General features: G+C 43.2%; 1 protein-coding gene across 1 annotated transcript in view; it reads right to left on the bottom strand.

Moving 5' to 3' along the window:
- The window catches only part of TEC (tec protein tyrosine kinase), an 81926-nt gene extending 57433 nt beyond the window's left edge, over positions 1–24493 (bottom strand). The window contains exons 1-2 of the mRNA XM_065404565.1: positions 24415–24493; positions 9603–9785 (exon numbers count right to left, since the gene is read on the bottom strand). Coding sequence (XP_065260637.1) covers positions 9603–9740 — 138 coding nt within the window. The 5' untranslated portion in view covers positions 9741–9785; positions 24415–24493. The remainder of the gene's footprint in view (positions 1–9602; positions 9786–24414) is intronic.
- Between the last annotated feature and the right edge of the window lie 740 nt (positions 24494–25233).

Below are 25233 nucleotides of genomic sequence, written 5' to 3'. Positions count from 1 at the left end.
TGAGAACCCCTGACCTAGATTGAAACTTCAGCTCATGCAGAAAAGCATACATTCTGGTGAAATGAGGTATTAAAACTGAAAAATGTTCAATTTGGCCTTGACATCAGTAAGTCCAGCTCCATTGAAGCAAAGTTCCTTCACTTATGCCAGGGCTGACTTTACCCAAAAGTATTTAATTCAATGTCAGCTGAGCCTCCACATTAATAAGATGCTCAAGAACAAGATTTGCTTTTACCCTGTTGTTCTATTACACTCAGGAGCCCTGATTCAAAGGAAGGGCGTGTCCAGCTACCACAAGCCAAATTATTTTGCACTTAAATAAAAACTGGCCTGAGAATTTCCTGATTTGCTATTACTAACATATTTATTCAGTTATTTAAATAAAATAACAGCAAACAGTTAAGTAGAAAGGTCCTCTTCCTACAGAAAGTTTTACTGAATTCTTCACTGTATTTTACTGTATCACGCTGATACACCTAGAAGATCTATTCCTCCTCTCTCTTATTAGGGTAGGGGGAAGGGAGTTGCTTCTGTGTATATGAGCACCAAGTACTTAGAGGCTCACCAGTGCCCACATCCTTATCATTGTAGAAAACTGATCAGGTAGCATCACAACTCCCAAACAGTGAACGCTATTTTTATTTATATGTACATGGAAACATTTCTTTCTAGTGTTCACAGAATTGCTGATTCAGTATTGGCTAACTATTCTACCAGCATTTCCTTTCAACGTCTGCCAAATTTATTTCAGGTTTCCACCCTTATGGTCTCCCAGCATAGTGAAACATTATGGAGTCTTCTTTAGTAGTGCCACTCTTAGGACTGATTGAGATTTGCACTTAGAGCAGAAATAAAATGCCTCTGTTTCACATCTTAATGACTGAATTTATTCTACAAATTTAACAGAAGAACACTTTAAAGGACAATTGCATTCCCCCTGTTATTTTTTGGTAAAATAGTTACTAACTTATGAAAAGGAAACATTTTTAAATGACCCCTATTTGAAACATATTGCTTGCCTCATGTGTTTTGGCTCCATACAGCTAAAGAACCACAGTCACCACAAACACCAAGCTTCACACACACACACACACACACACACATCGAATCTAAGACCTACGCCACTTTTCAAATGTTGCACTTAAATACATTCACCGTAACTTAATTTAACTCCACAAAGACAAGTTATGAAACCATACAGGTTGTCACAAGCTACTTCTGCTCTCCAATGCTACCTCCTTTACTCATTAGCTCTCCTGCACCATGTCACTTTATGGTTCTCATCTACTGCTCTTGACAACCCCACACCCTAAATTACTATAGCCTGGTGGTTAAGGTACCCACCTGGGAGGTGGGAGACCCAATGCTCCAATGACTAATTATTTATACAGAATGGAATAGCTTCAACGGAAGAGACTGAGAGCCCCACACCAGACTATATTCCTCATAGCTCACTGGTTCAAGCACTTTCCTGTGATAGGAGACACCTATTAATATCCTCTCTCCTCCCAGGCAGAGGGGGGAAATTGAAACTGGAAATTGAACTGGGCTAAAAAGTTATAAAATAGGCGGTGACACCCCTACCACCTACTAGTTTTGCATGGAGAGAGGGGTGTCTCCCTTATTCTCACAACAAACAACTTAGGCCCTAAGCCACCTGACTCAGAGTGGGGAGTTGTGGATCACAAGCAGAGGTAGACAAATCCCCTCTTACAGAAATGGGTACCTAATTCAGGGAACAGCTTAGGACACACCCCTTTCCTGTGCATCTCCCATTAGCTAGCTTTGGAGGCTCCCTGCCTGCATGCTGGCTTTTGTGGATTGCATTCTTATGCATCTAACTCTCCCCTCTCACATTGTTCCTGTGATTTTTGAGGTGTCTGGAAGTTAAGCGTTGCAAAAGTCAGCACTGCAATGTTTAAATCCCATTGTGAATGCTGGCCAAACAGCTTTTCAGATTTTATGCAATGCCTATGGTGGAGGCAAAGGCAGCACTTTTTCCTTCATTGTTGTATCTGCAAAGTCATGATCAGCCATGGGTGCCAGAAGGCCCCCTTCCCCCCCAACCTGACCTTTCCACAGCCCTCAAGGAAGCTTCCCACCATCAGTCCAACCTCTCACAGAGCCCCGGTTCCCCCCCTCCTCCCATGCACACTCCTTCCCTTCCCTTCCCTGCTGGAGAGCCCCTCACCATTGGGTGACAGGTCTGCTTCCCAGACCAGGCTGGTCTCCAGTGCCAAGAGGAGCCACCACCATGGTTTCCTCAGCTGGCAGGTGAGGGCCCAGTATGTGGCACAACGCACAATTCAGGCCCTGGCTGGCGCACTGCACAATACAGAGCAGGCTCTGGGTGCTAGCTGGGCTGTGTTGCTCTCCCTCCCAGCCATGAACAGGTCTGCCATTTCACATTTGAATAGGAGAGGGCAACTTTCAGCAGGGGCCCCCACAAGCTCTTGGATTTTTTGAAGGTTAAGATATAAAAATTTGTCTGTTTCAGGAGCATTTGTTGTGATTATTTCCTGTATCACTCAGCTGTGCCTCCCACCTCCATACAGCCTCAAATCACTTGCAAGTGCCCCCCACCCCAAAGTGCCCTCACCCCATACTCACCTCAAATCACCTGGCAGTGCCCCCCACCAAGCAATACCCCTGTACTCACCCCCAAATCACCTAGCAATGCCCCCCACCGCTATACTCTACCTCAATCACCAGGCAGTGCCCCTATACATCATATGGCAGCACCCCCATTGGGTAGCTCCCTCACCTGTCAATCACACATCCATACAGAGAGCAAGGGATGAAGGGGAGTCTTCATTCCATCCCCTCTTCCAAGCGCTCCCACTCACCAGCTGCAGGTGCACAGGGTTCACTGATTTACTTGTGCCTTCTCCCATCCAGAGCAGCAGTGCCTGACAGCACGGTGGGTCATTCACAGCTCTTCTGTGAGAATAGGGCTCTGAAGCAACCCTGGAGTCCACTCAGAGCACCAGCAGACTGCCTGTCCTTCATGCTCAGGTGAGCCAGTAGACCGTTCATTTGCAACTCAGGGCTGCTCTTCGGAGGAGCAGCTGGCCACCCCCTCCGCACTACCTAACTGGCGTCCTTGGCTGTGAACATGCTCAGGTTTTTAAAAGGAGGGGGGGGTGTCATAACTATAAAGGGAAGGGTAACAGCCCTCCTGTGTACAATACTATAAAATCCCTCCTGGCCATAGACTCCAAAATCCTTTTACCTGTAAAGGGTTAAGAAGCTCGGGTAACCTGGCTGACACCTGACCCAAAGGACAAATAAGGGGACCAAGATACTTTCAAATCTTGGGGGGGGGAAAGGCTTTTGTTTGTGCTCTTTGTTTTGGGGGTTGTTCGCTCTTGGGACTAAGAGGGACCAGACATCAATCCATGCTCTCCAAATCTTCTGAACAAATCTCTCATATTTCAAACTTGTAAGTAACAGCCAGGCAAGGCGTGTTAGGTTTATCTTTGTTTTCTCAACTTGTAAATGTTCCTTTTGCTAGAGTGTTTACCTCTATTTGCTGTAGCTTTGAACTTAAGGCTAGAGGGGGTTCCTCTGGGCTCTTTGAATATGATTACCCTGTAAAGTTATTTTCCATTCTGATTTTACAGAGATGATTTTTACCTTTCTTTCTTTAATTAAAAGCCTTCTTTTTAAGAACCTGATTAATTTTTCCTTGTTTTAAGATCCAAGGGGTTTTGGATCGGTGTTCACCAGGGAATTGGTGGCGGAGTCTCTCAAGGCTACCCAAGGAAGGGAGTTAGCACTTGGGAGTGGTGGCAGCAAAACCAGATCTAAGCTAGTAGTTAAGCTTAGAAGTTTACATGCAGGTCCCCATATCTGTACTCTAAAGTTCAGAGTGGAGAAGGAACCTTGACAAGGGGCAATGACTGTTTCACCACCACCACCTCCATCTCCAGCGCCTGTGTGATGAGCAGATCTGTGGAAAGTTTTCCATCTTTACAGATTAGATCAATCATCTTCCACTCTGATTGGCCACTTTTGCAATGTGAAAATTTACTGTAAGGATTCTTTCCAACACTGACACATTGTTCAACCCACAACAGCTTAGTTAGGTTTGGGGGATTTTAATCAGTCACTGATTGACTTTGCGTCTTCTTGTTAGTACAATCCTGTAAGGCAGTCATGCGATCTTTCCAACACCCACACAATAATTTCACAGTATCTGAGCAATACAGCCAAAAATGGAAGTCATTTTAACCATAACAGAACCTCCTTCCTTTGTAACTAGTTCTCAAATTTCTCAGCACAACATATTGAGCTAAATTTATCCTTGGTATGTATCTCCATTGTTGAGATTTGTTTGTGTCCTCCTTTTACCCTTATTATCTTTTATAAAGCTCTTTGTTCTCCTTGTTTTCTCTAAAAGCAGGATACTTTGAAGAAATTAAACCTTTAAAGATCCTATCTGTTTACCAGGAACACTAAAATTCCCTGGGTACTATTCCTAAATCTAGGGCTTTGCCCCAGTGTACTTGGCCAAAATTTTCCCTCCCCAAAGTTCGTGCAGTATACTGTATGCGGTTTCCCTTTTTAAAAAACTGGCTGCTGAAGTTAATCTGCAAAACATTCCCTCTTTGCTGGTGATGCAGATTTGCTTTACTGATAAAGCACTCATTATATGATTAGTGTGTGAGTTAAGTGGGGGAGGGCTCTCTGGGAGCAGGAGCAGCTTTGGTAAGACAGTGCTTCGAATATGCTCCTCAGTGACCATCTCAATATTTTATTTATGGCAGGTCTGTAGACCACCCCCCCCCACACACACACACACTTTAAGCACTGCATATCATCTCTGTTTCAACAGTATTTCACAGTGCATGCTTCTTCATTACTACTTTTACATTGTTACAGGACAGCAGAATCCAGATTCTGGCTTTCGTTGTTATAAATATATATAATATTCCCCTTGTTACCAGACATACTCCGTATCTAAGGCTTGGTCTACACTTACCCCCCAAGTCGAAGTAAGGTACGCAAATTCAGCTACGTGAATAACGTAGCTGAATTCGACATACCTTACTTCGAACTTACCGCGGTTCAGACGCGGTCCACACGCGGCAGGCAGGCTCCCCCGTCGACTCCGCGGTACTCCTCTCGTCTAGCTGGAGTACCGCAGTCGACGGCGAGCGCTTCCTGGTTCGATTTATCGCGTCCACACCAGACGCGATAAATCGAACCCGGAACTTCGATTGTCAGCCGTCGAACTACCGCGGTAGTGTACACATACCCTAATTTTGTTTCTTTACTTACAGTCATGAACCACCCACCATTTCTCTTGTGCATATTAACTAATTGAGTCTATTTTAATGGATTGGCCCAGTTATTAAACTAAAGTCAAGTCCCGGGCTCCTCATTCATTTTTTACTCAGTTATTCCTCAAGCAAACACCCACTGAGTCAGGATTTGAGGCCTCAGCTTCATTGGCTACATGGGCAGTTGTACATGTGCATCCAGCAGCAGAAGATGGCCCAGAGTTCTTAAATATGTCACATTTGACGGAGACTGGTACCACTGCAACTGAGCCGATAAGGAGATACCATGGTATCCTCTTGATAATTTCCCAGTCTTACTCATCAATCTTAACTGTAAACATCAGCCCTAACCTACAGTTTAGCTAGGGTTACCATACGTCCAGATTTTCCCGGACATGTCCGGCTTTTTGGGCCTCAAATCCCCGTCCGGGAGGAAATCCCAAAAAGCCGGGCATGTCCGGGAAAATAGGGAGGGAGGGGCCGGCGGTGCTCGGCCGGGGGCCGGGCTGGCGGTGCGGGGCCAGGGGCCAGGAGCCGGGGCCGGCAGTGCGGGGGCCAGGGCCGGCGGTGCGGGGACCGGGGCCGGGGGCCGGGCCGGGGCCTGGCGGTGCTCGGCCGGAACCAGGGCCGGCACCCCAGGGCCCGAGCCGAGCCAGGTGGGAGACGCCGGGGCCAGAGCCTCTTGGCCTGGGCCAGCCGGCCGCCGGGGGGGCCGGACTGGGCCGCGCCGCGCCCCGCCCCAGCCCCAGCCTACCTGCTGCCTCCCTGTTTCAGGCTTCCCGCGAACATTTGATTTGCAGGAAGCAGGGGAGGGGGAGAAGCAGGGGACGGAGCGTTCAGGGGAGGGGGCAGAGTTGGGGCGGGGCTGGGGGCGGGGAAGGGGCAGAGTTGGGGCGGGGCCGGGGCCCCATGGAGTGTCCTCCTTTTTTTAAATTAAAATATGGTAACCCTAGTTTAGCTCTATGCCATATCCATATCTATCCTTTATTAACAATGCCCAAAAATTCAACCACCACACTTCAGCCACATAACTGATTGAGCAGAAACCCTTCAACTATTCTACTATAATACAGTAAAGATATAAGAACCAGAGGCACTGGAACTACTTTAGTATTGAATCATCAGTTTTGTCTACCTGATCTAGTTCATAGATATTCCATCAACTAACTTACTGCATATAAAGATCTACAACCTCCGCCAGAAATCTAAAAAATAGACTCTCTTCCACTTCACTTATTCAGTGACACAAAGGACCACTAACATCAGTGTTTCAGAGAGGCCTTCTTGTGTCAATCATTTTTATTTAACATACAGCAGAATTGTTAAAATGAAGTTACTGGAAAATATGTATCCTGTCTCTCCAAATTTAGTACCCAGAGAGAGAGAATGCAAAATTGCTTCAGATAATACACTGAGTCAAATCAATGAAAGCCTAATTAGCATCCAAAAGAATTTCAGTCAAAAAAAGACAGATTCCTCAGGGTGGCAGTGAAAAGGTGTTAATTAATTTCACCTTTATTTTGAGCCAGAAGTTAATTGAGACAAGACATGCACGGTTAGGTAACCGTTCCAAGAAGCTTTTGAAACCAAAGCCATGTGCACAGAAAATGAAGAGATTAATCCACATCCCAAGACAAGTACACCTGTGAACTCCATTGTCAATATAGTAATACAAGTATACATCTGGGCCTTGATCCTCCACTATGTCTAAGCTCTGCTCTCTAGTGGAGAGGGGTAGCTGCAGGGATCCGCTTGCAGCTCTCTGACCTTTGGCTGCATGCCCCAGTGGAAGTTAGAGCAGCAAGGGGCCTACTCTAAATTCTGCAACTGGTGTAAACTTTCTAATACGCTATTATCCAGAGGAGGATCAGGCACAGTGGCACTCTGCTCCAGGAACAGTGGCACGTCCTGTTGTGCCCCTCCTTCCCCTTACATCCTAGATGGGGCAGCTAACACAGGAGGCAAGACAGCCACCTCTACCAACTTTCTGCAGGTGGCAGCACAGAAGGAATTCTCCACTGGCTATCTCCAGTCATTTAAGACTAGTTTCTGCTGCTTAAACTGCACAAAGTGGTCTTAGTGGAGCAGAGAATCCAGATGTTGATTTTGAGGATATTCTTGTCCATATCAGGTGTAGGCTGTCTGATAAAAATGATCCTAGAGCTCACTTGAGGGTGAGGGTCAGAGGATTTGTCTACACTACAAAAATTACTTATTGCTGACCATAGCCGAATTGGTGCAGACAACGGTTCAGCTACCAGAGTAGCGAAGCACAAGTCTGTGTTCTGCTTCATTTCAGTAACCATGATTAAATGAGTAGACTAATGTAAAGGAGAGCAAATTTGGCTCATCTTGTGTTCTTCACATCAAATGCTGTTTCTCCTGTGATACAGCAGGGCCAAGGAGCGCTGGGAGAGGGGAGATATATAAGCCCTAGGCTAATTAAGGCGTGATTCCCTGTAGACTAGGAAAGGTTACTACAGGTTAATTGGAGCACCTGTAGTCAATTAAGGCCCTGTCAGGAACCTAATAAAATCCCCTACTTCGGGGGCCGGAAGAAGAGAGGACTAGAGTTGTGTTGCTGAGACTTGGCAGACCAGAGATTTGAAGGAAGGGAAACCCTGCCCCAGCTGGGCAGAAAGACTCCCTCCCCCAGTGTTAAGGACTGAGGATAACTCTACCCAAGGGGTAAGAAACCTGCAGGGGTTGAGAGGTACTGTGGCTCAGAGTGAGGGGCAAACCAGACTGCTTCCCTCCTACCATCTTCCTGGGCCCCAGGGCCAGCTTTAGGCACTGCGGGGCCTGATTCGAAAGATCTGCCGCTGAAGACAGTGGTGGGACTTTGGTGGCAGCTCAATTGGCCGCCGGTGCCTTTGGCGGCACGGCGGTAGAGGGTCCTTCTTCCGTGGCAGCGATTGAGTTGCCGCTGAAGTCCTGCTGCTGTCTTCGGCGGCAGCTCGATTGGCTGCCGGTGCCTTCGGCAGCACATCAGTGAAGGGTCCTTAGGGACGGTGCGAGGCCCTCTTAGGGTGAATTGCCCTAAAGCTAGCCCTGCTAGGCCCCTAACAGGGCCCTGGGTGCCCCAAGAGCAGGGGCAAGGGGCAGTGTCCTAGCCCCCCCACCAAGAAAAGCATAGGACCCAACATTGGCCATTTTGCCACATTCCTTACATTTACATGAGCTAAATTCAAAGGGAAGTTAAGCCTTCAGTTAAGGGGAAATGGTCTACATGGGGTTGTACAGTAGACAAGGCCACAAGCAATTTTAATCCTGGCCTTTCTTAACTTTTGCAAAATGCTTGCTTTTGCAATCTCAATGTTCTATTAATGTAGTCTTTTGTATATAATAATGCATAAAGCAAACTGTGTTGCTACTATGATGTAGCCTGACTGTATTCTCTGTCTTAGTGTACACAACTGGTTCTTGTCTGTTTGGGTGTGTCTCTGCTACAGAGTTAGCCTGTGTGTGAGCAGTCATACTGCAAAGTCATACCCAAGTTACTGTTTTCCTTACTAGTGCTGTGCTCAACAGTGTGTGTTGCTAAGATTCTGGGGGCATAACCCATGGTTCTTTGTGCTGAACTCAAGTTCTTTCACGGTGAACTCTGAGAACTTGTCAGTCCTTCTGGGCAGAAAGTGGAAATTGTGGGAAGGCACTGGAGGATTATCTACTAGCTAAATCACTCAATGGCTTACTCAGTGAAAAGTGGACAGGTTACCAGCCTGAGCAAAGGCAGAAGCCAGGCTCTAACCCTTATCCTGAGCAGTGTCTGCTAGCCCAGATTGAAAGCACCACCTAACTCAGGTGAGAGGTTTGTGTGTGTGCATGGGGGGAGGAGAGGTTGGGGGAGCACTTGCATAAGCGCCTATACTAACTCTGCAAGGAAGACATGTCAGAGCCTGAGACTCAACAGGGGTTGTAGCACTGCATAGTGTCTGTAGGAAATGGGGTACCGTTAAACTACAGCAGGAAGTTTAAGCCTTTCTAACACAGTACTTGGGAGGCTGAGAATATCATCCTAGTTTAAATACTTCTCAGAAAGTGATATTAAAATCATTTTATGGATTAACAGTTGACAGACTTGATTAGATCCTTGTTTACATTTGTTTTTGAATGGAGTGATCATTTAAGTCTCCATAAATCTGTGCTATCAGTCAGGGAAGTGATCCGTGATACCCATTCAGTAGCACCCACAACCATCACACCTCCAGAACAGAAAAGCTTCAATATACTACAGGAAGAAAACCACTAATACAAAAAAGCAAGCATTTTTTCTCAAATAACAAAGGCAATGGAATATAAAACCTTATCTCCTACCTCTGCTCGACCTTCATAGTATGTCAACATTGATTCCGTAAGCACGAAAAGCCTTTCTTTGTAATTTAAGGGAGAAGTCCTTTTCTTCTGCTGTGATCTTTTAATCAGAATCTCCTCTAAGATAGGGTTCACATTCATTTCGGCCACTTGATATCTAGATTTCCAGCCATTGAATATCAAATCCTGTAAAGAGAGAGGGGGGTGGGGGGGAAGAGCTTTACTATACTAGATTAGATTTTGGGGTGAAAAACAGGCCTATAGATAGCCAAGGACTGTTTGTATTGTTACATTGAAAAGGGATGGTGCTCTTAAGCGAAGCTACCTGAAAAATTTGGAAAATATAACTCCGATCCAACATCCTGGAAATTAACAAAAGCTAACTATTTGAACATTCCTGTCTAACACTGTTCAACTGAGGGCTACATTGGCATGTTGCCAGGAGCCTGAGGGCTGTACCTGACTGAGGAAAAAATTAAATTCATTGCTGCACCCCTCATCTTGTGTAAGGATACTCTATTTTGATCCATGTGGTATCACATGCTTAGATCTACAGTCTCCATGAGACAACTCCATATTCACTGAGCATAGGCATGAGTTTTACTTGAACAGTCTCTGATGTACAGTCCAAGTTTTTATCAGCCAAAACTGGTGTAAGATCATATGCACAGGATTGGTGTGTGCTAGAGGCCTTACTGATATTTGTTATCTCTAAATAACTTGCCATAAACCTTGAGAAATATTTCAGATAAATAGCCATTTAAAACTGTTGCACAATAAGAAGTCTATATGAATAACAGTTCCTTCCTACTGTAAGGCTGGTCATGACCGTTTCAGCTGTTGGAAAACTTTCATGCTCATAACTTTATTTTTATAACTCTCTCATGGTTCATATTACTTTTTTTAATAGATGTCGTGAGTTTAACACAAAACTATTGTTTAAAGCCAAGTAAGAGGCAGGAATTCAAGATAGGGATACAAAGCAAATGAAAAGTGGTACAATCTGTACCAATTCGTTCTGACATTTATTTTTAGATACACTGTCTACAAAAGGCCTCCGTTTGTGCACATGTGATTTTTGCATATAACTTGTATGCATAAATGGTAATACAAAAACTGAATATGCATCATGTTTTGAAAATTCACCTCAAATTATATTGGACAAGAGTTGCAGAAATGATTAGTGATTAAGGGTGTGTAGCGGGGTGATTACCCGGCTCCTGCCTGGAAGGGCTTAAAACAGCCCTGGCAGAGGGCTGCAGCTCTAAAAGCTGGGCTGATTGGGGAAGTAGCCACAGCTGGGCCACGCCCCAATCAGGCCACAGCTGGCCTGTATAAAAAGGCTGGGAGCCAGAGGCCAAAAAATCTTTCTCTGCACTTAGAGAGAGAGAGAGAGAGAGAGAAGGGCCTGGCTGTAGGGAGCTAAGACAGAATACCTGAGTGGAGCAGGGCTAGGGAAAGGCTGGGGAGCTCCAGCCTGGAAAGCCCCAGGCTGCGGCCTAGTATTAGGCCAAGGGGTATTGGGGGTTGCAGAGGGCAGCCCAGGGCTAGGCCACGGCAGCAGGTCCAAACCCCCCTTGCCAGTGATGAGTGGCCTATACTGCAGTCTGCCCCAGAGAGCGGGGGCTAGTTGGTGACTGGCAGTGGCCTAGTACTGAGGCAAGGTGGGGATAGTGGGTGGGGGTTTCCCCAGGGAGGGGAGACCCAGATCTGTGGGGTACTGCCAGGGGGCAGCATCCCAATAATAGGGGCACCAGGTCCTGGGAGAGATACGGGGGCCAGAAGAGGACAGAGGGATCACTGGCCTGCAGAGGGTGCGCCAGATGCTGGACGAGCTGATTCCCCAAAGCAACCAGTAGGGGGTGCCGCAGGGGTGAGTCCGCACCTTTACAGGGTACTTCAATTTTTGGGTGTCCAACCTTAAAGTGCCAAGTACCTGGTTCTCGTAATCAGGTCCCTTTAAAAAAATTGCCTCAAATTGGGCACTCAGCATTACTAGTCACCTTTGAAAATCCTGCTCGGTGAACTCACACAGTCTTTATGTAGATATCAGACCTGTTTGCTAGTCTTGCCACTGTAATTGATACCAGTCAGATGGAGTTGAGTGTTCAATATCTCTGAAAGTTGGGGTCTCAAGTTGAGCACCCCAAAGCTAAAGCACCCAATATTAGTGGACATGTTTGAAAATTTGGGCCAAAGTGTCTTGTGAAGACCAAGATTGAAAATGAGCTCTCACATGAGGCACTAGTGACTGGGAATGTCAAAGTTTGGAAAAAACAAGCTCTAGGCAAATACCAAACGTTCCCCAAATCAACAAGTGAGAATTTTTCCCTTCCACCTATTAAACAGGTGTCTTAACCTTTCTAAAGGTTCTAATTTATGCTCTTATTTATCATGTGCCTGGAGGCACAGGCCTTCCCATTAATGAGAAAGGGAGTTCAGTGTCAAAGTCCATTAGCACATCATTGCACAATTGAATGTTTCAAAATTCATTCAGGAAATGTATGTTTGTCCTTCTAAATTCTTGGTGGACTATACAGATATAGCATGGATAAAATGATCACTCTCTCAATACTGTACTAAAAATATTCAAAAGCTACAAATCCTCTCAATTACATTATAATGAATTTTAAATAAAATTTGTGTGCTTTCTATGTCACTGCCCACTCCACCTGCTTTTGCTTTAGTCTCCATCTAGACCCAAATGTTAATACCCTTTTTAAAAATTGTTTTACATTTACAGTGACAGCAGGTGAAATTATAACCGTCACCTCTTCTAATAGTCTGGTCCTGTCACTGAGTGCCCCTTGTTTGTGCTACCTGCTCTTACCCCCCCCCCCAATACATCTACCTGTTCACCTGCACAGAGAGAGATTTGCTCACAGCAGCTATCCCATCCTCTCAAAGTACTGCATATTTGTGCATTGACTATAAAATTAGTCCAGGGTTTACATGTAAATTTAAAAACTATGAAAAAGGTTAGAAATCATCTAGAAGATAAAAGTTGAAGTGATAATTGTATATTAAACATAGCTGACTAAAGAGTGACAAGAACTTTCTCCCTCTCTCATGCATGCACAGGCATATATACACTTCACTTTGCTGATCATTTGATCAAACTGCTTTCCTGTGGTGATGAAAGATTGTTATAGCTAGTACTCCTCTTATCTGCTCACATCACTTACTCAGGCACCAAATTTGGGGATCAGTTTGACACCTTTTTTAAAAAGAGAAGATCAGGCATAGAGTTGATAGGGGAAGGATAGGTAAGAAAATGCAAATTCTTCAATGACTCAAAAAAAAAAAAAAAATCAGTGCTGACTGCAGTCCATCTTAAAATATTCCTGTCTAATTTCTTCCTCCCTTTCCCAATTTCAGTCTCTCACCTCCACCGTGTTGTCTGTTAAACCAACTGCTGTTCCAGATGGTGGCAGGTAAGTGATACCAATCAATATTTGCCTCTGTTTGTAATCCCATAATTCTAGTCTGTTTTAAATGCTTAAAATGTACAGAGGCAGGTAAGACTAAAGCAAAACTGGGATTTCAAAACTGGTGATTCTAGAAAAATCTCACTTCATTGCTAGCCATCACTAAATCAAGGTAGTCCTAAACCACAATACTTTTGATGAAGACAAAGCATTTTTAAAAAATCAGTCACTGTCAACACTGTGGAAACACAATACCTGGTTGCTACTGGTGGTTATTTACATAACACTGTTAAATGCATACCCCCAATAATTAGGAACCAACTCCCCATTTCACATAATTCTAACATTACTATTTGAGGAGTTTAGCAGGATCTATTGTAGAATCTGTAGCTGATTACATAATACATTTTTCAGGCAGCAGGGGCTTTTATCCACAACTTCGACTCTTAAAAATGAGTCAACATAACTAAACCCTCACACATTGTTCTGAAACTTTCCTTTTCAGAATAATAATAGTTCTTAGAGTCCAACACAATCTAACTTACCTGTAAGGAACCAAAATATCAATATCTGTGCTTCATCACTACAGGTTTTGATTCGTCCTTCTGCAACTTCCTCCAAGCATTCTACTACTTAATAAATCATTATTTAAAAACTGAAACTGCCTTCCATTGACACATCACTCATCTTGTTCCAGCCAGTTGTGAGTTTCAGGTTGCCATCCTTCCCGATTTTCACAATACCTGTTGTCCAGGATCTGCCCCAGTTCTTGCAGGCCTATCTCACATGGTAGCAATTATAATCTAATTTGCAGAGTGGGTGAGTACCCACAGCTACTGTGGGAGCTGCAGTGCTCAGCACTTCTGAAAAATCAAGCCATTAATACCTTCCAACTTTATTTTAAATGTCCGAACTTTGTCAATATGCAATGAGTCAACTTTACATGAGGCAGACATGCAAGTGTACTGGCATAGCATCATAACATGCTTATTTGGTTCCTCATAACAAATACCAATAGGTAGTGTCATGTTATGAGTCAGAAGTAGAGCTGGTCCTGGAACCCAGATCTCCTAGTCCAATTCCCAATCACTGAATTGTAGTCTCTCATTGAAACAATTATTCACTATAAGCTTGGTGACGAAACTTAAAACATTCATACGAACTGAAGAAATGTTTTCCAGCTTTAATGTTAAGCTTGATAGGGATAAGCATTTCAGAGTGGCTGTTCCAATAAATAGCAAGGGGATAAGGCATCCAAATCTGGCCTGCACCTTTTTACATCTAAATGTCCTACTGGATTTTCACTTCTTGATGAACCATACAGATGTTTGTGCATGATGAAGTCTGACAGAATGGTTTAGAAAAACAGTGGAAATAAGCCTTTCACCAACAATCTCAAATGTTACCAGAAATGTTTGCCACAAATCTGAATGTAATTAGCCAGAATAGCAAAATAAAACTCAACTCAAAACTCTATTTTCCAAGTTTAGTTCTCCACCTCCATCTTGGGTATGATAACACTTATCTGGTAATTAATGTTCTGTGGTGCAAAGCCATTATGCTTAACTGATGGGCTCCCATACAGAAACTTTTTTAATATATCTCCTCCTTCCATCCTGCACAACTGCTCTTCTCCAAGCTTTGCTTTGCCAGAGTCAGATAAATAAATTGCTTGAAAGTCCCATCAGTCTGGGACTGCTATTGGTTCAGTGCTGTTAACAGGCTAAATAGTAGGTTTAGTAATTTATGTAAACTTCCCTGCTTCAATTTAAAGAATTGACTTTGTAGAGCATTTGGTTGGGTACGATTTCATAACATGTACATGCTATCAATTCTGATCCCAAGTCTCCAACCCTTACTCGCATTGAGTAGTAGTTACTCATATGAGTAGCCAGTGTGGGATTAGTCCTGTGAGGGCCCAGTTCTACAATCTTACTCATGAGTGGTAGTTACTATGTTAGTTAAAACAACAAGGAGTCTGGTGGCACCTTAAAGGCTAACAGATTTATTTGGGCATAAGCTTTCGTGGGTAAAAACCTCACTTCTTCGGATGCATAGAGTGAAAGTTACAGATGCAGGCATTATATACTGACACATGGAGAGCAGGGAGTTACTTCGCAAGTGGAGAACCAGTGTTGACAGGGCCAATTCAATCAGAGTGGATGTAGTCCACTCCCAATAATAGATGAGGAGGTGTCAATTCCAGGAGAGGAAAAGCTGCTTCTGTAATGAGCCAGCCACTCCCAGTCCCTATTCAAGCCCAGATTAATGGTGTTAAATTTGCAAATGAATTTTAGTTCTGCTGTTTCTCTTTGAAGTCTGTTTCTGAAGGTTTTTTTTGTTCAGTGATAGTGACTATTAAATCTGTAATAGAATGACCAGGCAGATTGAAGCGTTCACTTACTGGCTTATGTATGTTACCATTCCTGATGTCCGATTTGTGTCCATTTATTCTTTTGCAGAGGGACTGTCCGGTTTGGCCAATGTACATGGCAGAGGGGCATTGCTGGCACATGATGGCATATATAACATTAGTGGATGTGCAGGTGAATGAGCCCTTGATGGTGTGGCTGATGTGGTTGGGTCCTCTGATGGTGTCGCCAGAGTAGATATGGGGACAGAGTAGGCAACGAGGTTTGCTACAGGGATTGGTTCCTGGGTTGGTGTTTCTGTGGTGTGGTGTGTAGTTGCTGGTGAGTATTTGCTTCAGGTTGGGGGGTTGTCTGTAAGGGAGGACTGGCCTGCCACCCAAGGTCTGTGAGAGTGAGGGATCATTTTCCAGGATAGGTTGTAGATCGTGGATAATGCACTGGAGAGGTTTTAGCTGGGGGCTGTATGTGATGGCCAGTGGTGTTCTGTTATTGTCCTTGTTGGGCCTGTCCTGTAGTAGGTGATTTCTGGGTACCCGTCTTGCTCTGTCAATCTGTTTCCTCACTTACCCAGGTGGGTATTGTAGTTTTACGAATGCTTGATAAAGATCTTGTAGGTGTTTGTCTCTGTCTGAGGGGTTGGAGCAAATTCGGTTGTATCTTAGGGCTTGGCTGTAGACGATGGATCGTGTGATGTGTCTTGGATGGAAGCTGGAGGCATGTAGGTATGTATAGCGGTCAGTAGGTTTCTGGTATAGGGTGGTGTTTATGTGACCATCACTTATTTGCACTGTAGTGTCCAGGAAGTGGATCTCTTGTGTGGACTGGTCCAGGCTGCGGTTGATGGTGGGGTGGAAATTGTTGAAGTCCAGGTGGAATTCTTCAATTGACACCACCTCATCTATTATTGGGAGTGGACTACATCCACTCTGATTGAATTGGCCCTGTCAACACTGGTTCTCCACTTGCGAAGTAACTCCCTGCGTCAGTATATAATGCCTGCATCTGTAACTTTCACTCTATGCATCCGAAGAAGTGAGGTTTTTACCCACGAAAGCTTATGCCCAAATAAATCTTAGTCTTTAAGGTGCCACCAGATTCCTTGTTGTTTTTTGTAGATACAGACTAACACGGCTACCTCCTGATACTTGACACTATGTTAGTTAAGAGATGAAAAACAGTAAGCCTTCTACCTCTGTGCTCACTTTGTGCTAGTATATTGGATGAAACCTTTAAACAATCTATTAAAGGTAAATTTCATATAAATTACAGAAGTCTGTCATATGATTTCAAAAGTGGAAACAGAGGGGAAAATGCATAAAAGGGAGATTTTAAGTGTATTAATGCTACCAGAAAGGAGAAGTCAAAACACATTGGTTTGCTTTTGATGAAAGCTGAGACTCTGAAACTCCCACTCCTCTCTGGCATGTGCTAGTTTTATTTTAAACAGCAAAAATGTGACTGTCAAATTTTAAGACCGACTTCAAAACTGTACCCAAAGATGTGCAAAACCTCAATCTGTGAAAATGGGCCTGTGTAAATGCCCACAGTAGACATGGAATGCATTATTTGCAAGGGCAAATAATTGCACAAGCAAAATTTAAAGCTAGGAGACTAAATAGTAGCATAGAGGCAAAGGGGCATCTGGGTGAAAACTTTGCCTCCATCAGATTCTCTCAGATGAGTGGGATTTCAGGGTGAAAGCCCCACTCGGTTCTTTGTGAGGGCAAAACACAAACCCAGGGAAATGGAGTATTAAGTTTTTCACAGCTACATGTTTGTTTTTAAGCTTGTGGTGAGCTATATACAGACTTGAGGAGATAAAGACATGCCTTTGAACGCCATGTAAGTACACTGGACACAGCAGGCCTGGTTCTGTTCTCATTTAATTCAGTGTAAATCAGGAGTAACTCCATTCAAGACAATAGTCACAATCAAGTAAAAATAGCTCAAGATCAGATCCAGGCCCAAAGAGCTTTTTCAATTACCAGAGGGGATAAATGGCCAATAAAATTCTGAAAACTAGAGGTAGTATCTCTTAAATAGTCAGGCGGCATGGATGTTTCACCTTATCAAACTGGACCAGAGATTCATCATATCCAGTATCCCGCCTCTTAACAGTGGCTTTTATAATATTACATCCCTCCATAAAAGGTGAAATATAGCCACAATTCAGTGGGCAAATTGGGCAAAGTAATATGGCGGTTCCTTCTTGATCCCTGAAATTAAGAGTTTACACTTGGTATCATGAAATGATTCCTCTTATCTTAGCATGTCTAATTACAAATGGTCATAAATTTATCCAGACTCTTTGTTAATAAAGCCACAGCTCTTGACTAGGACCTCCTGCAATAGTGACTTCCCCAGGCTGACTAAAAGTTATTCTTTCCTCTCAGTTCCCTAGTGTGCCTTCTTCACTTTGCCTCATGGATGGAAAATACTTTGGGCTGAGAACTGATTGACTTATTTTGTGCCTTCTGCAGCACAAAATTGTAACTTTTGTAGATTGTAACTTTTCAGGGAGGGACTGTCTCTTACTCTGTTTATATAATGCCTAGCACAATGGGGCCCCAATCTCGCTTAGGTCTTCTAGAGATTTTCTTAATCAGTGGCCAGAATTATGTTACTATAAATTTGAGTTGGCAACACTAATTGTCACACACACTTGAAGTGGGCAGGGGAGCTCAAAAATCAGGAGGCAGTTAAAAAAAAAAATCTTTAATAAATGTCTAAATTTTTCAGGCACACTTATGATTTTTTTAACTTTGGGGGTTGGCTTTACTCCTACAGTACCTATGTGTGCACTCTGTAATATTTGATTTTGCCAGATCCAAACCCTCCCAAAGTATGTAAAAGTTTCAATCTGAACTTTGCAGCTTAGACCCACTTCTAATTAATACAAAGTATATTACAAACTCAACACCCTTTTATGTCTACTAAAAACATTAACTTTTGTGTGTAATGGGAAAATTGCTCATCCGGGACCCAGAAAACTCTGGACAGTTGGGCAGGGACTACCCAAGTAGAACCAAGACCAAAAACAGGTTTTCCATTTCAGGCCTGCAGCCTTAAGGAATTGGGACAGGAAGAGTTAAATTGCTGTGAGAATAGATGGGGCTGAGGCTCATTCACTTATTGGGCCCCGCTGACAGATATAAAAGGAAAGACAGACATTTGAACTAGTAAGATTTTGTTGCAATTGTGGGTAAACTTTATTTGTTCATTCACAATCAGGGAGAGAGACTATTGGTTTTGTTCTAGGACCTATTTTCATTGGCAAAAGAGGGGAGAGAGTGCTAGCACTAGCATGCATGTGTATGTGCATGAGCTCACCCTGTAATGGCACTTTATTGACCTAGAGAAACATAAGATTATAGGGAGCAGAGTCCATTAATTCTACTGAGGGTAGAGCAGCCAGAATTTATCAGCTCTGCAATTCTGATCATACAGTTTAATCAACAACAGAATTGCTACCTCAGGGTTTCTTCTTGATCAGGAGAGCAGCACCACACAGGCTTAAAGTAGGTAACGTTGAAATTTGGGAGGAGAACCTGGTGATCTTTGTAGCAAGTTCCTTTTTCTCGTATGCTGCTCTGGTGATCAAGAGCTAGAAAATGTCTATACTGATAAACTAGAGTCTGCAGTTTTGTTCCTTTTGGGAATTCTAAAGCCTGTTTGCACAGTAGCAATTGGCCTACTGTTCAGTATTAATTCTTGTTGCACTCTTGTGAGGTAGGCAAGTTATTTCCTGTAACCTCTCCACAGCTGGCTTTCTCACTAATTTTATATTGACAAAACATAAAGGGACAATTTAAATCTTTCTGATTTGTTTGTTCTGCAGAGTAATACCAAAAGCAACATTTGGGGCAAGATGTACATCTTCAGAAAAAACACTATCTCAAATTGATATGGGGATGGAACTCTCTATTTGTAACACTTCTTTTAAAAAAATTCTTTCTACCAAAGGTACTGTTTGAATCATCTGTTTATTCAAGCCTGGTGAAACTTTAGCCCCTGATCTTAAGCCCTACTTCCTTCTCGTCATTAAACTATTTCTGTAGGCCAGCGTAATCACTAGCTTTCTACTTGTACAGAAATTGGACCACATCCCAAAATATTTTAAAAACTCATACCACATGCAATATCAAACTAGGAAAAGAATGCCATTGACAGTGATAAAATGTCTTTTCATACAATTTTTCTGTATGACAGGCTTTTTCCTCTGTACCATCTGTTCACCCTTCTAAATTGTTCACCTAGTTTGAGAGCACCAAATTTTGTGTCTATAACAGTAGCTACCTGGATCAAGTCCTGTTTTCCCAGTGCAAAGCTGTGACTAAAAGAGCTAATGCAATACTTGGATGTATAAACAGGGGAATCTCAAGTAGGAATCAAGAGGTTCTTTTACCTCTTTATTTGGCACTGGTGTAAAACCAGTTCTGCTGTCAAAAATTCAAGAAGGATGTTGATAAATTGGAGCAGTTCAGAGAAGAGCCACAAGAATGATTAAAGGATTGGAAAATATACCTGATAAAGACAGACTCCAGGGTCCAGATCCACAAAGGGCCTTAAGCTGAGCATTGCACTGTCTGATTTGAAGGTGCCTAGAAAATTACTGAAATAATGGGATCCACAAAGCCTGAGTTGGGCACGTAGGCTCCCTACACAATGAAGGGGACAGGAGAAATAGGTGCCTGAGAAGGCAATCTACAAAAGCCAGTACCCAAGGAGGCGATCTGCCTAAGCTAGCCCCTGGGGAGATATCTTACAAGAGGGGTGGGTCCTAAATCATACCTGTCTCTCAAAGATGGTCATGGCTGCAGGGAGGTGTCCATCTCTGCTAGTGATCCAAAACCAGAAACCCTTCTGAGTCACAGGTGCCTAAGCTGTTTCTAGTGAGAATGAGTTAGGTACCGACCTCATTCTACACAAAATGGCCAGAGGAGGAGTAGGTTGTGGTGCCTACCTTATAACATTTAGCCCAGTGGTTAGAGCACTCAATATGAGATTAGGCCAGAGTGATTCTACAGCCTGGTGGCTAGGGGACCCACCTAGTAGGTGGGAGGTCAGGGTCTAATCCCCCTTCCCTAATTAATTATCACTTAATTATTTATCCAAAGTGGAACAGCTTCAACAGGCGAGAGACCCACATGAAAATATCCCATAGTTCAGTAGTTAGAGCATTCTTCTGGAAGTGGGAAATCCCTGTTAAAATCAGACACAGGGCTGTATTGAACCTGGGTCTCTCACATCCCAGGTGTGTGCTAAACCATGGGCTAAAAGTAATAAGGTGGGTGGTACCGTGTTGCCTCCTCCAGACAGATTTTAAATGGGGACCCAATTTGGTAGGCATACTCAGAGGCTACTTACCAGATCAAGATCTATGGGTCAGATAGATGTTCCTCTGCTTATCGGGCTTGAGGCTATCACAGGGCCTTAAGTGGGAGGTAGGCATCCAGATGCCTAGCATGAGGCAGCAGTGCACATGTCCAGAGGCAGAAACTCAGGCAGCAAATAAATTTTAGGTGCCTACAGAGGTAGGCACCAGCCAAGAGTTTTGTGGATTGCACAACGGTGCTTAAAACTGGGACTTAGGCACCTAAATACCTTTGTGGATCTAGGCCTAGGAGTTCAATCTAATTAACCTAATAAAGAGACTATTATGGGGTAACTTGGTCATAGTTTATAAGTACCTGCATGGGGGGACAAACTCTGTAAAAGTGTTCCTCAAAGCAGACAAAGGACTGGTTAGATCCAACAGCTGGAAGTTGAAACTAAATTAATTTAGACAAAATAAGGCGCAAATTTTTAATGAGGATAATTAACAATTGGAATAAATTAACAAAGGTTGTGGTAGAATTTTTTTTTTTCCTGTCACTGGGGATTTTTTTTTTTTCATCTAGATTGGATTTTTTTTTCCAGAAGATAATACTCTAGTTCAAAAAAGAATTAATTCAAGACAGTCCTATGGCCTGTGATTATGTAGGAAGTCAGGGCAGATCACAATGGCTTCTAGCCTTATAATCAATAAGTTCTTTAAAATAGCTGGATCTCCCATGCAGAATTATAATCTACAGTTATTCAGAGTCTAAACAATCTAATTTTTAGTTGTTTCAGCCATTTACTAATGAAATATCATCCGGATGCATGGATGAAAAACAAGATAATGCCAGGAACTTCCTCTTCACACACAACTTGGTATAAATGTGTAAGAAGCAAGAAATGCAGAAGGACTTTAAAAATGACATTGAGAGAAATTTAAGAATTAATTCAGATGAAGATAAATATCTCTTCCCCCTTAACCAGAAAATATTTTATTAGATAAAACTGATATTGCCTCAATCTAGTATTCAAGAGCTAGTTTATTGACCTTGGCCCTAAAAGAATACCTGATGGGGATCATCTATGCCAAACAGAGTGCCCTTCTCTTCCCCTCTCCCTCCCCCCCCCACAAGATTCATCTTTTCTCTCCAAGTACCTAGATAGTTGGGTGATACAATATGATTATCATGGCAACTTCAGTAAGGATGTAGACCCTGTCTACATTCAAGAATTCCTCTCTAGGCCTCATTTCAATAGACCTCTCACTTTTTAGGGATTCTGCCATCCTGCTTTAGCAGGCTCTTCACTGTATTGGCTTCTACATTGAGGAACTAATCTTCCTTGATACCCATCTCAGTCCATCCCACCCTACTTTCAAGAAACCTCTGAAATTGCTTTTCTTTTCCAAATGCATGTTTTATTCTGACTGTCAGCCCTTGTGTGTAGAGCCTCCTCTTTTCCTCTACTCGTGTTGAAAAACCCAACCCTTACTGTTTTTCATGGTTTTAGTTTTGGGTAAAGTTTTATATGGCATGGCATTTTTTTCTGCTTTTATTATCCTACTGTAAATTGTCTGAAAGGCTTAGCCTAAGGCAGAGGGTGACTGACCAGCATGAAAGGGCGATAATCAAATACCAATCACCACTATTTGGTTCCTGTTTTATCAAAAAAGACAAATGACATACACATTCCAGCTGACTCAGCTTTTGCACTCTACCAAATATATTTTTTCACTTTTTTGTTTTTCTAAAATGTGTATAAAAACTGAGGGGGGGGGAGGAACAGGCTATGAGAATGATACCCTGAGGTGGAAATGTGTTATGATTTATTGAACAATGGGTTTTATAAAGGTTTGAGGCCAAATTCAGCATTGGTAAAGCAGGTGCAATTCTATTGACTTCCAGAGGGTTGTCCAATTACATAACCCATGAATTTGGCCCCAATGTATACAGGGCCAATTGGTATGAAGAAAATAGGGGCCAAATTTTGGTCCCTTTGTTGTCAGTGGCAGCTCTGTCAATTACTTCAGTGAGATAAGGATCTGGTCTCTTGCATTACATGAAATACTACATGTAGCAGCATGCCATGGTTGTTGACAGCTTATACAATGTGAATCTATTGGGCCACTTTGTCCATAGGTTTTAAGAGTTAAGTATATCCTGGGGTTTAGTTCTAGTATATGAACACCCCATGTTTGGAGAATACTTGGATCTACAGTTATTGCTTGTGCCCTTCTACATAGTAACGAAAATATTTATGCCACAGATGCAAACCATACAGCAGCTCTTAGTAAAGGCATGTGCATTCCTCAAAACATCCAGATAGGAAAATCAGGCCTTTTTCATCACAACAGCATTAACATGCCATGTCAGAATATTATTGTGCTGACCATTTCAATATTTCTTCCATGTTATCTCATTTCTGCAGCAGAGCTAATTTTTGTGTTGCATGCTAATGTTGAAACCTTTGTACAAACAAATGCATGCTATAGCATTTTTAAACTAGGCTTAAATTTCAGCAGTGAGAAAAGAAGGGGGAACCAGAGAAAATAAAGGAAAACAAAAACAGCAAAACAAGTAAGACCTCACTAGCTAATAGAGGTTAGGCATCTTTTCACAATCGCTGTCTAGACAGTATGAAGTACAAAGTTGCATTGTCTTCTAAAGAAAATGTCTTGTGTATTTGAGATAAAGCATTTTACAGCTTATTGTGTTTACATGGTTTCATTTTATAAACAATGTACATTGACCAAACATAAAACAGAATAAAACTACACACTTCAGTAATTTTTAAATCACTTTTACTATAGATTTCAAAAAAATAGGAAAAAATTCATGTTTCCAAAAGATTCTACAGCTGAAGTTGGTTATTTCTTAGTTACTTGATGATAAAATGACCTCTCACCCCCTGAATACAATGTTGCAGGGCAAGACTGATGAACAGTTCTTATTTTCTTTTTTTAGCCATTGTAAGCAACCATCCAAGTCTGCTTTCTTAAATTAAATTCACAATACCCCAAAATACACCCAACAAATACAATGTAATATAACACAATACACATGTCTAGTGATTGCCAAGAGTGTTGTAGTGAGACATTTAAAATAGATAAAAACCTTTCTTCTATGCGATCCCAATTTGTGAAACTAGTGTTACCTTTATCAGAAACAGCAACCTCTTAATATTGCTTTCTTATGAGATGATCACGAAAGTCTATCAGCCAGGCAGATAATTTACCTGTCTGCCTTCTTCCACTGACTGGTGATATATATAACTTATTTGTTTACTCCCTTGTCGTGTGTGTGTGTGTGTGTGTTGGGGGGGAGGGGACGAAGCACACTAACAGCTAAAATGAACTGTTTCAGATGAATCTATCATTGCAGTATCTAGGTGCATTTTACATGGTATGAATTAGGACCAATTACCCCTTCCTTAGCCCTCCTGGGTATGGCTCAGCCATCAACTAGCCTTGGTATCACAGGTGCCCCAGGCCGGAAAGAGAAACCTCTAGGTAAGAGAAGCCCAGGCTGGAAGTTGCCTCGGCAGTACTATTTCTTCCTTGTTAGAGCAGCTACCCCACGCCCGCCAGGGGATTCAAACTGTCCGCTTCCCCCCACCTAAGCCTCTCACCTCGCTGCTACCCCCTGTACCAGCAGGTGGGAAAGGAGGAGCCGCCCAACCCAGCAGCGCTGCCCTTACCTGCGGTCGCGGCTTGAGGCGAGTGGTGCTGCTGCTGAAAGAAGCTGAGCCCTGGAACTGCCGTTGCGGAGCGAGATTGCATTGAAGCCGAACCCTCCCGGGGGAAGGTCACCAATTAGACAGCCGCCCCCTGCTCTTCCTCCTCCCACTGCCCCGCCGGAGAGCAGAACCCGGCAGCCCAGCCCAGCCCCCTGGTAGGGCTTATGTACTTTCATTTTACAAGGCGGCTACGCTGAGAAAACGGAAGCCGCGAGTTTTTCTAGATCGTGCGCACAATGCAGCCTCCTCGGCCAAGTTTTCTGCTCTGCCCTTTGGATTTACTCACGAAACACCCGCTTCTTGAGGCTTGTGCAGAGAAATCTTACTGCACAGTGACAGGAGGGAGAACAGGGTTTAATGATTCGGGAGGCGCCTAGTGTCCCTGCATCTTCTCAAACCATTTACCATTTTCCTCCCTCTGTCGCCCATAAAACCAGTCTCTCCAATTATCGTGGAGTTTAGACGTGTCTTTGCTTCTAGATCTCCAGTGCTGGCACGTGGAGGATGTCAAAACTGAGTTTGAAATGATATATTGGCCCAAATCAGGAAGTTTGGAAATAGAAGCAAACCCAGATCTGAACTTCTGAGGGTGTTGGAATTCGGTTTTGGGTTTCAAGCCATTATAAACAGGGGCATAAGTCACAAAATTCGGAGCTGGATCCATACTCTCCCCCAAAGTCACTGATTTTTTTTATTTTTATTTTTTTTTTTTTGGATCTCGTTGACAATTTGGGATCACCTCTGTTTAAAATATGAGCTTGTATACCTTGTGAGGGGGCA

The sequence above is a fragment of the Emys orbicularis genome, chromosome 5 (genome assembly GCF_028017835.1).
Source record: "Emys orbicularis isolate rEmyOrb1 chromosome 5, rEmyOrb1.hap1, whole genome shotgun sequence".
Taxonomy (NCBI): Eukaryota; Metazoa; Chordata; order Testudines; family Emydidae; genus Emys; species Emys orbicularis.
Note: the sequence above shows the minus strand (reverse complement) of the source record. Positions and strands in the feature narration are given on the sequence as shown.